The sequence below is a fragment of the Pristiophorus japonicus genome, chromosome 16 (genome assembly GCF_044704955.1).
Source record: "Pristiophorus japonicus isolate sPriJap1 chromosome 16, sPriJap1.hap1, whole genome shotgun sequence".
In the NCBI taxonomy this organism is placed as follows: domain Eukaryota; kingdom Metazoa; phylum Chordata; class Chondrichthyes; family Pristiophoridae; genus Pristiophorus; species Pristiophorus japonicus.
In genome coordinates, this window is record NC_091992.1 from 52,380,966 (window position 1) to 52,396,230 (window position 15,265).

Sequence of the window (15,265 nt, forward strand, 5' to 3'; positions counted from 1 at the left end):
ATCAGGTACAGGTTGAACCTCTCTGGTCCGGAAACATCAGTGGTTCGGCATTAGTTTGCGGAACTGCTGCTTTGCGTGGGTGGCTTCCTGGTTTTCCGCGCTTCCGCAAAGTTTGTTTACATCCAGCCAGCAGTCCTGGCTCTGTGTTCTATGCTATTATTTAGCTCTAATTTACCCCTAAATATAGCTTCAAAGAGACCAGCAAGCAGTGGACGTGTTGGTAGTGCTGCTAAGCGTAAACATGTGTCGATATCAATACAGCAAAAGATGGAATTGTTGAAGAAATTGGACAAGGGCACATCGGTACAGGCCTTATGTGAGTTTTACAATGTTGGTTCGTCAACAGTGTATGACTTGAAGAAGAAAAAGGATAAGATCCTTAAGTTTTTTGCTGACAGTGAAAGTAAGAAAGGTATGACCTTTCGTAAGACATTGAAGGAAGGAAAAAGTAGTGATTTAGATAGTGCACTCATACAGTGGTTTAGGCTTCGTCGGAGTGATGGTGTTAGCATTTCTGGCGAGATGGTAATGGCGCAAGCGAAAATATTCCACCAAGAACTTGACCTGCAGCATGAGTGTGAATATTCTCAAGGATGGCTGCAGAAATTTAAAAACAGGCATGGTATTAGTCTACGTCGTGTGTCCGGTGAAAAAAGAAGTGCAGATACTGAAGCAGCCGCCAAGTACGTCGACGAATTTGCACAGTTAGTTGCAAATGAGAAGTTATCCCCAGAGCAGGTATACAATGCCGATGAAACTGCTCTCTATTGGCGTTGTATGCCTCGAAAAACCTTAGCAACAGATGCTGAGGAGGCACCAACTGGAATGAAGGCGTCAAAGGACAGGTTAACTGTCCTTGGTTGCAGCAACGCAGCAGGTACGCACAAGTGCAAGCTCATGGTCATTGGTAAAAGTGTGAACCCAAGGGCATTCAAAGGGGTGAAAATATTCCCAGTGATATACCGTGGCAACAAGAAAGGAGGGATAACCACTAAGCTATGTCTCGAGTGGTTCGAGAAATATTTTGTACCGGAGGCGAGAGCAAATTGCACGTCGGTTGGGCTGGATCCGAAATGCAAAATTATGCTGATTCTCGACAATTGCTCTGCCCATCCTAAAGCCGAACTGCTTGTCAAAGACAATGTGGTGGGACTGTATTTACCCCCTAACTGTACCTCTCTGCTTCAGCCTTGTGATCAGGGTATCTTACGATCCCTTAAGTGTAAGTACCGGTCCGAATTTATGCACCGATTGCTAGTGTCAATTAATGCAGGGAAGTCTGTGACAACATTTTGGAAAGAATTTAACCTCAAGGATGTGATTTGGACACTAGCTGGAGCCTGGGAAAAAGTATCTCCATCTACTCTGAAGAATGGATGGCACAATCTGTGGCCAGCCTTAATGTTTGAGGACAGTCCTGATGTGGATGATGAGGCCGCGTTCACCGGATTTCAGGTGTCACAAGACAAACAAATTATTCGTGAGTTACTGGAGTATGCCACCAGTATGTCCAACCCTGCAGTGCTTGAGGTGACCAAGGATTTGGAAGAGGAAGATTTACAAGACTGGATGGATGTCGACAAAGATGCACCAATTGTGAATCAACTTACTGATCAAGAGATTATGCAAATGATAAAAGAAAAACTCATCAAAGAAAAACCGCAAGGAGAAAATAAAGATTACAAAGCAAGTGATGATGAAGATGATGAGGGTGAAGTTGAAGAAAGAATTTCTATCGATACATGCATTCAGTTGGCCACAGATTTGATAGCAGGACTGGAGCAAAGAACTTTCATTTCGGAGCAAGACATAATGTCGGTCTACATGATACAAGAGAAACTCATTAAAGAAAAAACGAAATACATGAGGCAAGCCAAGCTGCAAGATTGGTTCAAGAAGATAGCCCAGGAGAGCGGTGAGCAGCACTCTACAGGTACCGGTAAGCCTAGGCTAGGCATATGCTTATGTAGGGTGTATCGTTACAGTCATATACTGACCTCCCGTGGTTTGGAAAATTCTCTGGTTCGGCACCGGTCAGATCCCGAGGGTGCCGGACCACAGAGGTCCAACCTGTATAAGGAAACGATGTACAATTGTTAAAGTACAATGCTGCAAAAAATTGCTTAAATTACCACGTACATAATGCATTTTAGTAAAACTTGTTCAGATCTTGTTACTGGTCTAATTACAAATGTATGTATGTATATATATATATATATATACACATTTGTAATTAGAACTATCAAAAAGTTACAAACACACAATTTTACTTAATTCATCATCTAAATGTAGGTTAAGGAAAAAAATGATGGACTATATACTTGGTGCAGTGTTGGGGAAATCCACATTTATTTAACTCTCGTCCCCATCCCCCCCTCTTCCCTCCTGTTTGCTCTTTACCAAATGTTCTATTTTATGTTGATAAAAGAATATTAACTTTTAATGGCCCATCTCAACAGTGCAATGAAGCTGTGCTTACAATGATTTTAAAACTTCAATCGCTCAACTTTGTATGTTTTTGTCAATTTGCTTCATCCTAGTTGATGAAAAGTAAATACAGTTGGACCTCTCTGGTCTGGCACCCTCGGGACTTGACCGGTGCCGGAACAGAGAATTTTCCGAACCACGGGAGTTTACTGCAGCCAGCATATCTAACATCTGACGGTATCGCCATGAGTTAGAAGATAAAGGCTGGTTAATACAAAATCAGCAAAAAGAGTATGCTCTAAATCATTTATTTGCTGGTTAATACAAAATCGGCAAAAAGAGTATGTTATAAATCATTTATTCGCTGGTTGATACAAAATCGGCAAAAGAGTATGTTGTTAAATCATTTATTCACACTTCTTTAGCAGTCACCTGAAAACACTCCAAATGGTAATCTCTAGGTGACATTTTAACCTCCTCGCGAATTGCAGAAACCCCTTTCTTTTTAGGCTGTTTAAAACGAGAAAAGATGAAAAGCTGAGTTCAAAGTGAAAACAAGTGATTCTCATTCAAATCCAAGCAATTTTATATAAAACATTGCTCCCAATATGGAACCTTTGTATCATTAACATCCAGACTATCACATTTCAAAGACAAAGCAAAATCAGTGCATGGACCATATTGAAAGCTACTTTCCAATAATATTGAACAGACCATATTACAAAGCAATAGAAGAATCCCTTTTCTGTTGACAGCCCCTGGGCTGCTGTGTGTGCATGCTGGTGGCCTGTGGGCAGTTCCCTCAGGCGAATACAATGGTTGACTGACAGCTATTCCAGCTGATCGCCGATCAAACTTTTTTTGATAAACCCTCTTCTCCCTCAGGCCCAACTAATGCCGAACCACAGATGTTTCCGGATTCGAGCGTTCCGGACTGGAGAGGCACAACTGTAAAAAAAAAAATTATGCTGTTATATTTCAGGCTTTCTTGAAATTATTTTTGGATGTTAATTATTAAGGTACAGGTTGGACCTCTGGTCCGGCACCCTCTGGACCTGACCGGTGCCGGAACAGAGAATTTTCCGAACCAGAGGAGCTCATGCCTAGCCAAGGCTTACCGGTACCTGTCGACAGCACCCAGGTTCCTGTTTGTTTGTGTGTGTGTGCGCGCATGCTGGCAGCCTGTGGGTGGCTCCCTCAGCACCCGTGCACACACTCACTGACTTGACAGCGGCTCCAGTCAATCACCACACACACTCACTGACTGGCAGCCAATCGCCACACGCACAACGCAGCAGCAACCGAGCCTGCTTTTTGAAGCATTGTTTAAAGTTACAGCCCCCGGCCAGTGCCTTGCACACTCAAATTTCACAGATAACACATTGCAACTGAGATAACTTCAGACTGCAAAACTCACTGAAATTGCATTTCAAAATCTCAGGCTGCAAAACTTTTTTTTATAAACCCTCCTCTCCCTCAGGCCCAACTAATGCCAAACCACGGATGTTTCCGGACCAGAGAGGTCCAACCTATATTGTTATGGTGCCATATTTCTGTACTATAGCATTACTGCCGAGTCTAGAAGATGAATTTTGAAAACAGGTCAATGGTTCTGTTAACTGCTTCAGGTACTCATTACTTGCACTTAACCCGAAAGATTTTTCAAATGTAACATTTGATATGGCCCAGAAAAAACTTATTGTTGTGTCTGTATCAGCTTTATATTCCATGCTCATTCATCTTTATATCTGCAGGCTAAATGTGTGTCACTTTATTCATGTATTTTCCTTACTGCACTGTACTTTCTGATTTATGCAGGTTCAGACCAAAACAGTGATCATTTTAGGGACAGACTGATGCCACCTTTTGCTGATGCCTCAGGTACCACACACTGTTTTGATCAATGGCACTTTGATGTTATCAGTACAAAATGTAATCATCTGAACTTTGTTGTACTTTTTTTTTCTAGTGCAACTGGAAAGGCAGTGCATTATAAAAATGTTTTAATTGTGCGCAACTAATGACCATCATACACAAAGGAATGTCTAGAATAATGAGATAAAGAACTCAACAGCATGTGGTATCAGTCTGTCTCTAATATACTAAACACATATGAAATGGACTCAGTGCATATATTTTTATAAGCAACACAGTTTTTGATAACACCATGATGATTATTCATTCCTCCTCAGGAAGAAGAAAGATATGTCTAAAGTTAACATAGGCTGGAATGTGTAAGCCTATGCCCTGGAATAAAATGTAGCTGAATTAAGTGATCCAGCAGAACTAAAGCTAATCTCTACGTGCAAGTTCACTGTCCCTTTTAGTTCTTGATTCTTTCATAACTTCTCAGCTTAAAATCGCTTGGTATGAACTTTTCATACAGATTTACGTGACCAATTGACTCTAGTAAAATATTCGCTCAGCTGTGGCTTTCAGTACAGCAGAGTAGGTTTGTTTCAGATTTTAAAGTAAATCTCAGACAATATGCTTTATTTTTTTATTCCAGTAACCAATCGATCCCATGTTAAAGCATATTATTGTTCACATTTCAAAACAGAGTTGTAATAAGGAACCCATTAACTATTCTGATATTAAAGAATAACTAAATTACATTGCCACTGCAGATCAGTTTTCCTTTTACAAAAGCTCACTATGGTACCTTTTGAGCTGAAGGGAAAATGCTTGTTCCTTTTTAACATGATATTTTAAGAATAGTTGTTGCATTAAAGATTTTATTTAAATAATTTATATTAGCACATACAAAACTTTTTCATTTAACTCAACCGTTCTATATATAATTTATTATATTTAAAGCATTCAATAAGCTTGGCATGGCCAAATGCCTAACTTATCTGCTCAAATATTTAACTTTTTCCCCATTTAAGTCTCTGGGTTCAATCCTGGTCTGCTTTAGCATTATCTAGGCCATAGTGTATGTATTTCTAAGTGGCACAAGACAGAATTCAAAGTCTTGATTTGTTTTCCTTCATTTGTTGTGCTATAGCTGCTCATATTCTCCACCTCTCAAATGAGCAGCTTGTACTCATTCCCACGTTGTTATGTTATATATGGATTTACTCAAACTAAATCCTCTTTGAAAGTGGCTCTCATCTGCTGCTGTTGTAAAAAAAAATCTAGATGCACAATTTGGAGCAGCAGCATAGGCACAATTATGTTTTGTTAGTGAATTGTGGATACAATAATATCACTATAGTCAGTTTGTACTTTGTATTTCCATATCATTTTTATTTTTATTTGTCCTTGTAAGCTTAGTGCCGTTGCAAAGTAAGGGATAATCATATTTTTCTCATTTCAGGTGGAATGCACTTGTAGGGATTAACATTGAGATTTATGTCTTTATCCAAGGTTTTAGTAATACCTTGTTTTCTCTTCAGTTGTCCTACATAACTCTCCTCAATTACAATAAATCATTCAACTCAGGCATTCCAAAGTTACAAACTACTTCATATGATACAACATAGTATAGTTTGCTGAACAGAAAATAATCACATTATTATACTATACCAAGAGTACAGAATAATTTAGTATGACAGCAGAGTTTATGTTAAGGTATGATAGTTGTAGGAAAGTTCCGTGTCACAGTCCCAATATGGTACATGTATTAGCTGGAAGGTCTTGGGAATGCCCCTTGCATCCAACAATATACATGGGAAAATTGCTTGGGATTTATGTTTGTAACTAGGGTTTAATATTGTTTAATTTTTTTTGAATTTCATTCCCATTCTGTCACTAGGAAGGCTGAATCACTATTAAACTTCTAATTTGTCAGAGGTAGCAAAGACTAAATAGGTCCTAGAAGTGTGTTGCTAACAACTACATTATTTAACTACATTTACTACACTACTGTTAGTGCCATTGTAATGTTCAGTATCAATAATTAAAGTGATATAGTTGTAAAAAGGTAACTAATATTTAGCATAAATCGGCAGTCAAATTGAATACTAGCTTAACGAACTTAATTTCCGTTTTGTAACAGTCATCGGTTGGGTTACACAGTATAGCAGAATGACGCTCAATGCCAAGATTACATAGACACTTGACACGTAAACCTTTTGTAGTCTATAGTTCAAGTTATCATTGGTATGCTTTCGGTGTTTTTAAAAAAAAAAGACCTCTTTCCTCGGGTAGCAGGTTAATTGCTGTATCTGATAGATTGATATACCTCTGCAGGCTTGTTCTGTCTCTGGGGTATACCTGAAGCAGGTTATTGTCTATAGTCTTATTCATATTAATTTTAATTTAGTTTATAGATGGGCCCTTATATTTCCTGTACTTCAATTTAATCTGTCTGAAACTTCATAATACGCTCTAAAACCTGACTTCAACTTTCCAAAACTTAATATAAATGACATTCAAGCTTAAATATTCTTCTCTGAATAAAAACATTAAGGGCAGTCTGACCATCAATCAATTACTGGAACTAGAATGCTAATTACAACCTTCACCGCAAATACAAAGTATCTGATATGGTCTTAATTGAAGGGCCCGGAACCTAATGTTTCCTTGGAAATTGTAATCATTCAGTTAACTTCTCTTTACTGTGTTCTTTGCACTTTCAGTATTAGTGGATGGCTTTGTTTCTACTGATAATTTTGTCTTGGGACACCATGTTATTGGCCATCAGATCAAAGAAGAGAGAATCTTGTATCTGGGTTGTCTCAATATTTGACTTTTGTAGAATTTTCCTTTTTCTATGGATACACCTGCTTTTTTCTCTGCAGGATTTGTTGTTCAATTTACATACTAAAATTATGTAAGGAAATTAATCCTATCATCTGATTTGGCAGAAACTACCTACGTAGCATTTATTGGGCTTAACTTGTATCACACATCCACAGCTTTGAAGATTTCTGTATGTGCTTGGCAAAGTTATCAATTTTCAGTTTATATTGAGAAGTATCAGATTACTGTCATGCTCGTCCTACTTTTATAACTTTAAGGCATCTCACTTCGTTGAATTGGTAGCAGTTCAACCGTTATATCAGAATTTCTGCTTTTCTCTGCAATGCACTGAATATGGTCTCTGGATACGCCTTCAGCAAGTTATCTGTAGTCGTTCCTCCAGATTCATCAAGAGTCTTCCTCTTCTAACTTTGTAATGTTATGCTATACTTTCATTTTGTTATAAATGTTGAACCTCTTCCTTAACTGAACTGGATTCTCCTGGATTTCCTCGGACTTCTTTTCTGACTTGTGAATTAAAACTGAAGTCTTTAACATCTACGCAAGAATGTCTTCACTCATCAAGATTAAAAATATTACATCTGAAATCTGACCCGTTAAAGTTTCACTGGTAATGGAACGTCTACTTGCCATAATCTAGCATTTTATGGCATGCAGGTACAGCAGGTGGTTAAGAAAGCAAATGGCATGTTGGTCTTCATAGCGAGGGGATTTGTATACAGGGGCAGGGAGGTGTTACTACAGTTGTGCAGGGCCTTGGTTGAGGCCACACCTGGAGTATTGTGTACAGTTTTGGTCTCCTAACTTGAGGAAGGACATTCTTGCTATTGAGGGAGTGCAGCAAAGGTTCACCAGACTGATTCCTGGGATGGCGGGACTGACCTATCAAGAAAGACTGGATCAACTGGGCTTGTGTTCACTGGAGTTCAGAAGAATGAGAGAGGACCTCATAGAAACGTTTAAAATTCTGACGGGTTTAGACAGGTTAGATGCAGGAAGAATGTTCCCAATGTTGGGGAAGTCTAGAACCAGGGGTCACAGTCTAAGGATAAGGGGTAAGCCATTTAGGACCGAGATGAGGAGAAACTTCTTCACCCAGAGAGTGGTGAACCTGTGGAATTCTCTACCACAGAAAGTTGTTTAGGCCAATTCACTAAATATATTCAAAAAAGAGTTAGATGTAGTCCTTACTACTAGGGGGGAATCAAGGGGTATGGCGAGAAAGCAGGAATGGGGTACTGAAGTTGCATGTTCAGCCATGAACTCATTGAATGGCAGTGCAGGCTCGAAGGGCCGAATGACCTACTCCTGCACCTATTTCCTATGTTTCTATAGTTAAAGAGTAGAGTAGCTCGGAGTAGAGTGCTTGTTCCGAGCTACGTCCCGGCAGGCGAGCCCCAGGAGGGCAGAGAAAACGCTTCAAGGACACCCTCAAAGCCTCCTTGAAAAAATATAACATTCCCACCAACTCTTGGGAATCCCTGGACCAAGACCACTCAAAATGGAGGAGAAGCATCTGAGAAGGTGTCGAACACTTCGAGTCTCTTCGCCGGAAGCATGCGGAAGCCAAGTACAAACAGCGGAAGGAGCATACAACAAATCAAGCACCATCTGCCCCACCTGTGACTGAGACTGTAGATCAGGCATTGATCTCATCAGTCACCTTAGGACTCATTTTAGTGTGGAAGCAAGTCATCCTTGACTCCGGGGGACCACCTAAGAGAAGAACAGAGATAGTCAAGAACTCTGTGGGGGAAAAAAAACTTCTTATAGGATTCTTACTTGCTGAGCTCCTGTGTCTTTCTAGACAGGCTGGCCTTATCAGCAAAATATTTGTTGGACAAAAGCAAAATACTGCGAATGCTGGAAATCTGAAATAAAAGCAGAACATGCTGGAAATACTCAGCAGGTCATGCAACATCTGTGGAGCGAGAGAGAGTTAACGTGTCAAGTCGATGGCATTTCATCAGAAATATTTGTTGGGGTTGGCAGCAACATTTTTCCTACAGTTTAGTAATGAGTTATCCTTTGCTCGATGGAAAATGCAGAGTTGAAGTAAATTTGAGACCAGACAAATTTTAAAAACAAATAATGGGAGAAAAACATGCTGAGTCGACTATAACCAATTGATGACCAGAGCTCTGATGACAAATCATCCAGTATTGGTAAGACCAGTGTGAGACACAATTATTCCGAAATGAGTAAGATTCATAAATTGCTTTCCTCCAAGAGTATCTGAGGAGTGCCTGAAGTAGGCTGGCCGGGTAAAATCTGTCTCTGTTCTTGTGACCAGAACACCGAGTGTAACAATCCTGGTTAGAACCAACCCATGTGTTCTTACTGAATTATATGAAAACTCAGTAAAGATCACATTTTATTCTGAGCTTTGAAGCAAGAAATTTGGAGAAATGCAATGGTCACTGTTCGAATAATTTGTAAACATTTTGTTCATTTGTTAGCGAACACTTTTTCTCTCCTCTCTTGCTCAGTCTCTAGACCAAGATCGCTCAACTTCATTTAAAGAGTCAAACTTGAGTGGATCAGGATATGTTCTTCATATAATGCTTGAACCTCAATTGAACGATTTTGTAGCTGCGATGGATTCAGTTTGATTCCAGTTTGGCTCTAGAACATTGTCTTGAAGCTGGTTCAGATGACGTTGTGATGGCTTGTTAGTCCCGGGGAACCGAAGAAAAAGAAGTTTACATATGTGTTTTTTTAATGATGGAGAGATTTCATGTGTTAACTTCATAATTGAGTGAGAATAAATGTTGGATTATATTGCATCAAAGTATTACAGATTGAGCAGCCGAAATCTGGAGTTTTCCAGAATCTGGACACCTGGCTGATCCGTAGCGGGGTTGTCCGGAATCCAGAAAATGTTCCGAAATCCGGACCTGCCGCCGGAATTCCCCCTCTCCGCCACTGGGCCTCATCTGCCTCGGGACATCGGCCACCTCGGGTCCTATCTTGGCTGCCTCGGGACCTTGTGGACATCACCCGCCTCAGGACCTCAGAACCTCGCCTGCCTCGGGGCCTCGCCGGACATTGCCCTCCTCCAGCCCTACCTTAGCTGCGTCGGGCCCTCGTGGACATCACCTGCCTCGGGACTTCGCGGAACCTTGCCCGCCTCGGGACCTACCCCGGCCGCCTCAGGATATCTTCCCTCTTTTCCCCTCCACCCCCCCCCCCCCCCACCACAGCTGCTGCTCGCACACATCCTCCCCCCCTGCCTAAGCGTTTCTGGTTTCGGGACATCTGAGAGACATTCCAAAATCCGGAACAGCCTTGATCCCAGGGTTTCTGGATTTCGGACGCTCCACCCTTATTACATCTACCATATGTATGTTCTTCCATACATATGATATAATAAAGATAACATCAAGCACAGCAATGCACAATTCTTTTCATGATTGATGAATTTTACTCAAATGTTTTTTTTAAAAAAAAGGCACATTTTGGTGCCTTTCATTCATGACCCACAATTGAATGACAAATGCTTGGAAGATACCAGAAACAGGCTGTTTCATCAATGTGATCACAATCCATTTAATAACTCTGAACAATATGACTGACATTTGAATGACAGGATATTAGACTAACAAAAATATGGTAACAGTCGTTACTGGTGATGTTCACAGGCGTAACCACCATTATCAGGGTTGCCAGCAGCATTACTGAAGTCGTCTTGATTTTTGTTAGTTTCTGTATGGAAGTACTATAAGTGGTCATTATGTTGAAGGGAGTTTTACTCCGATAAGTGCAATTGGTTTTGAATAATTTCATTTTGAAAACAGCATTTTTACCAGGTGTCCTGGGCATCACGAACGTTTTTGACATTAATTTGACTTTTCTTCGAAATTCTTGGTGATTTCCCATGAATCAGTGATTAAAACTTACAAACCTGTTCTTGCTTTAAAATTGTAGTCGGAGGTAACCCAAGTCACGTGCTTCCGGGGGGGTGGGGGGGGAACTCTCATTGGATGAAGCCTTCGTGTCCACAGTTTCAAAGCCCTGACGACCATTGCAGGCATTTTGTTCCGTGTTCTGAATCCACAAAATCAAACCATTTCTTCCAGCCATCGGATGTCAATCCAGCATCATCTCGAAAGGTAAGATACTCTTCTCAGTTTATATGGTAAAATTTGTGAGTTTTCTTCGCATTTTAATTCATTATTAGTGATTTTGTGTTGTGTGTTTCCATTGATGAAGCTTTCTGTTGCATCCTCCATAATGAACGTGTTTACTAGGAGCACATTTGTGTTTTTCCCAGATTAAATTTTATATTGATCACTCATTGCGAGTGATTTGAGGAATGTCGATAGATTGTAATCTTGATATTTAATATTTTGATTCCAATGGTTATAGTTTGAAATTGACCACATAATATGGTCGTTACTGTAGAGACATAAATCGTCGTGTCCTCAGTGACAAAAGTATCATAGTTCCTTTTTTTGCAATCTGATGCATTATTAAGCCACAAACAGTGATTTAATGTTTTATTTTAGTCATGTAGTTACATTTATGTCCATTCTCTGTTTAGTTTGCTGTCCATAACGTTCGTTGATCAGGACATGATAGTCGTTGCATCCTCATAACGACCGTTGCATATGTAAAAGCTTTCTTGCAAAGAATGCAATTTTGCATAGGGTAAATAAGATCAGAGTGTTAAACACGTGGCTCAAAGACTGGTGTGGGAGAAATGGGTTTTGGTTTGTGGGACACTGGCATCAGTACTGGGGTAAGAGGAAGCTGTTCCTTTGGGACGGGCTCCACTTAGACCATGCTGGGACTAGGGTCCTAGCGAATCGAATAACTAGGGCTGTAGAGAGAGCTTTAAATTAATTAATGTGGTGAGGGGGGGGGGGGGGGAAGGAAGAGGAGGGTTCAGGTGAGCGGAAATTTAAATAGTTAAAGAATAAGGAGAAGGCAGTAGAGCAGGGTAGCACTGGGGGAAATGAAAACCAGAGCGTGACAGGAAGGAACAGAATGTATAAACAAAAGTGAATCAGAAAGTGGGGTCAAAGCAGGAAAAAATGTTTTTTTTTAAAAAAAAAAAGCACATTTTAAAGCTCTTTATTTGAATGCACGCAGCATTCATAACAAAATAGATGCGTTGACACCACAAATAGATACAAATGGGTATGATTTGACAGCCATTAGAGACATGGTTGCAAGGTGACCAAAGCTTGGGAACTAAATATTTGACAATTCGGAAGGACAGACAAAGGAAAAAGAGGTGGGGTAGCTCTGTTAATAAAGGATGAGATCAGCGCTTTAGTGAGAAACGATACTGGCTCAGAAGATAAATATGTTGAATCAATTTGGGTGGAGATGAGGAATAATAAGGGGGAAAAGTCGCTGGTGGGCGTAGTCAATAGGCCCCCTAACAATAGCTATACTGTTGGACGGAGTATCAATCAAGAAATAATGGAGACTTGGTAAAAAAGGAACAGCAATAATCATGGGTGATTTTAACCTTCATATTGATTGGACAAAGCAAATTAATTAGGATAGCCTTGAGGAAGAGTTCATCGTGTATCTGAGCTGAGTCCATGATCAGATCAGCCATGATCTTATTAAATGGCGGAGCAGGCTCGAGGAGCCAAATGGCCTACTCCTGCTCCAATTTCTTATGTTAATGCAGTTTTAGGAATTTTGGTTACAATTTTAAAAGAGAATGGTATTTAATATGCCTTTTTTTTCCTTTTCACAGAGACTGAAACAATGAATCTCCGGAAGAGGAAGGATTTGACTCCTGCAGGATGTACAGCTCCAACTGAAGAAGTAACAGAGCTCAGGAAGACATGTGCTGAAAGACACAAGGAGTATCGACTACGTGTGAAGACTAATCCAAAGAAGTACAAACAGCAGCGAGAGATGGATCAGATCCGCTGTAAACTTTGGAGAATGGAGAGAGGGGCTGGGAGCTTGGTAGTTAGCGGTTACAGAGACAGGCAGAAAGCATCAGGATCTGGAGGGCGTGCTCGAAAATGCGCACGAAGAGAAAGACACGCACAAGTTTCCAAGTGGAAAGAAATCAAAAGAAGACAAAGGGCTGCAATGTCTGCCCAGAAGAAAAAGCGAGTCAATAAGACGAGAGCAGTATGCCATGAAAAAGGCAGAAGAAGGCTGCTGCAGGTTCAGAAGAAGCAAGACCGTCGCCATTCAACTCTGACAGTGCAAGTCGTGAAGCAGTTTCAAGGTCATGGCGAGTACTCCCTCGATCCCCAGACAAATTTGCTGAAGTGATCCTTTCGGTTGTTGAGAAATCCACTCCAAGAAGAAAGGCTGCGTTGTAATAGAAATGTATCCTGAGCTACAGATCCTTAGAATTCAAGAGCTTTGTTTCAAATATTGGGCCCAAGTTTCCACACACGCCTAGAATGGCGCAGTCCTGCCCTGGACGCTCGTTTTTCGCGCCACAAAGTGCGCCTAAAAAAATCCTCGGTATTCTCCACCTCCCTGCAGGTCCTCTGGCCCTCGGCGCAGCGCAGCACGAGCTGTGGGGGGGCGGAGCCAGGTCCCTGCGCTGAAAACCGTGCCGGGACCTCTGTACATGCGCTACAGTGGGCACGCAAGTGCAGTAGCTACAGGCGCCCGAAACTGTGGGAGGGGCCCGAAGCACGCAGCCCCTAGCCCTGGCCGAATGGCCTCACTGGGGCTGCGTGAATAAGGCTCCTCCCACGCCCAGCTCCTGCTTCCTCCCAACCCGATTCGACTCCCGCTCTTCCCCCCCCCCCCCCCCCCCGGACCCGACCCGACTCCCGCTTCCCCCCCCCCCCCCGACTGGAGCCGACCTAACTCGACTCCCGCTTCCCCCCGCCCCCGGACTGGATCCGACCTGACCTCTTTTTCCCCCCTCCCTCCCTCCCTCCCTCCCTCCACCCGACCCAACGCCACCTACCTGTAAATCTGGTGCTGGGGACGGGCCCTGCCCGAAGTCTCGGGCCGACCCGTTCAGCCTTCGGTCCCGAAAGGCCTGCCTGAAGCACTTTCACACAGGTAGGAAGATGGTTTATTTAATCTTTTCTTTGCTTATAAATGTTTATTCAGGTTGGATTTATTTGTATAATATTTGTATGTATAAATAAGGATTTATTATAGAATTTAATGACTTCCCTTCCCTCCCCCTCCCCCCCCACCTCGTTCTGGACGCCTAATTTGTAACCTGCGCCTGATTTTTTAATGTGTAGAACAGGTTTTTTCAATTCTACAAAAATCTTCACTTGCTCCATTCTAAGTTAGTTTGGAGTACGTTTTCACTGTGGAAACTTTGAAATCAGGCGTCAGTGGCTGGACACGCCCCCTTTTGAAGAAAAAATTCTGTTCCAAAGTGGAACTGTTCTACCTGACTCGAACTGCAGAAAAAAAAATGTGGAGAATTGCGATTTCTAAGATAGTCCGTTCTCCACCAGTTGCTCCTAAAAATCAGGCGCAAATCATGTGGAAACTTGGGCCCATTAAATTGGCTTTGGAAATATGAAAGGTGGTACATTTGTGACCCCATAACAGGATGATACAGGATGTAGGCATCACTGGGGTAACGCGCGTGGTGTCCTCTTTTCATACGCACATAAGACATTACAAGATTAGATAAAGGGTGTAGTAATTATGTATGTTATGTTATGCTTCCAAAGGGCATTCTTCTTATATCAACAAAGATCGCTTTGAGGAATATTGAGTATTTTTTTAATTGAAGTCACTTGTGGATACCGAGTGAGGAATGTTAAATAACATAACTTGTGTACTCTGATGCAATTTTCATAAACTTGCCATCGAGTAATTATCTTTCTACCTTTTCCTGTTGTTATGTTGTTGAAGAACCAGATAGTTATTTTTTTACTGGTTTTCATGAATTAGAATTTTGACCCTCTTTGTCACATTATTGCGTACTTGTATAGTGAAAGCACACATACATAAAAAAAATTACTCCATTTCTGAAATGAAGTATAAATAAATGAGCTGCTTATTTGAAAGAAGCAATCCTTTGTGTTTAAGTTTTTGAAAAATGTATAACTAACTCAAAAATGACACTCTAGATGTGTATCAAAAAACTATTGCATATAGTTTGCAGCCTAAAAATAGAATACAGCATTTTTTTAAATCTGTAGTTTGGTCATGTTAGAGA

The 15,265-nt window shown here is 41.1% G+C and overlaps 1 protein-coding gene across 7 annotated transcripts in view; it reads left to right on the forward strand.

Moving 5' to 3' along the window:
* Window positions 1-15,265, forward strand: part of LOC139226496 (general transcription factor II-I-like) — a 208,328-nt gene that overhangs the window by 147,330 nt on the left and 45,733 nt on the right. For 5 of the 7 annotated variants that reach the window (XM_070857315.1, XM_070857313.1, XM_070857316.1 and 2 more), the window contains exons 21-22: window positions 188-1,939; window positions 4,246-4,308. The exons of 1 other annotated variant lie outside the window; for it this stretch is intronic. In XM_070857315.1, coding sequence (XP_070713416.1) covers window positions 188-1,939; window positions 4,246-4,308 — 1,815 coding nt within the window. The remainder of the gene's footprint in view (window positions 1-187; window positions 1,940-4,245; window positions 4,309-15,265) is intronic. One more of the 7 variants, XM_070857318.1, reaches the window with a different exon arrangement.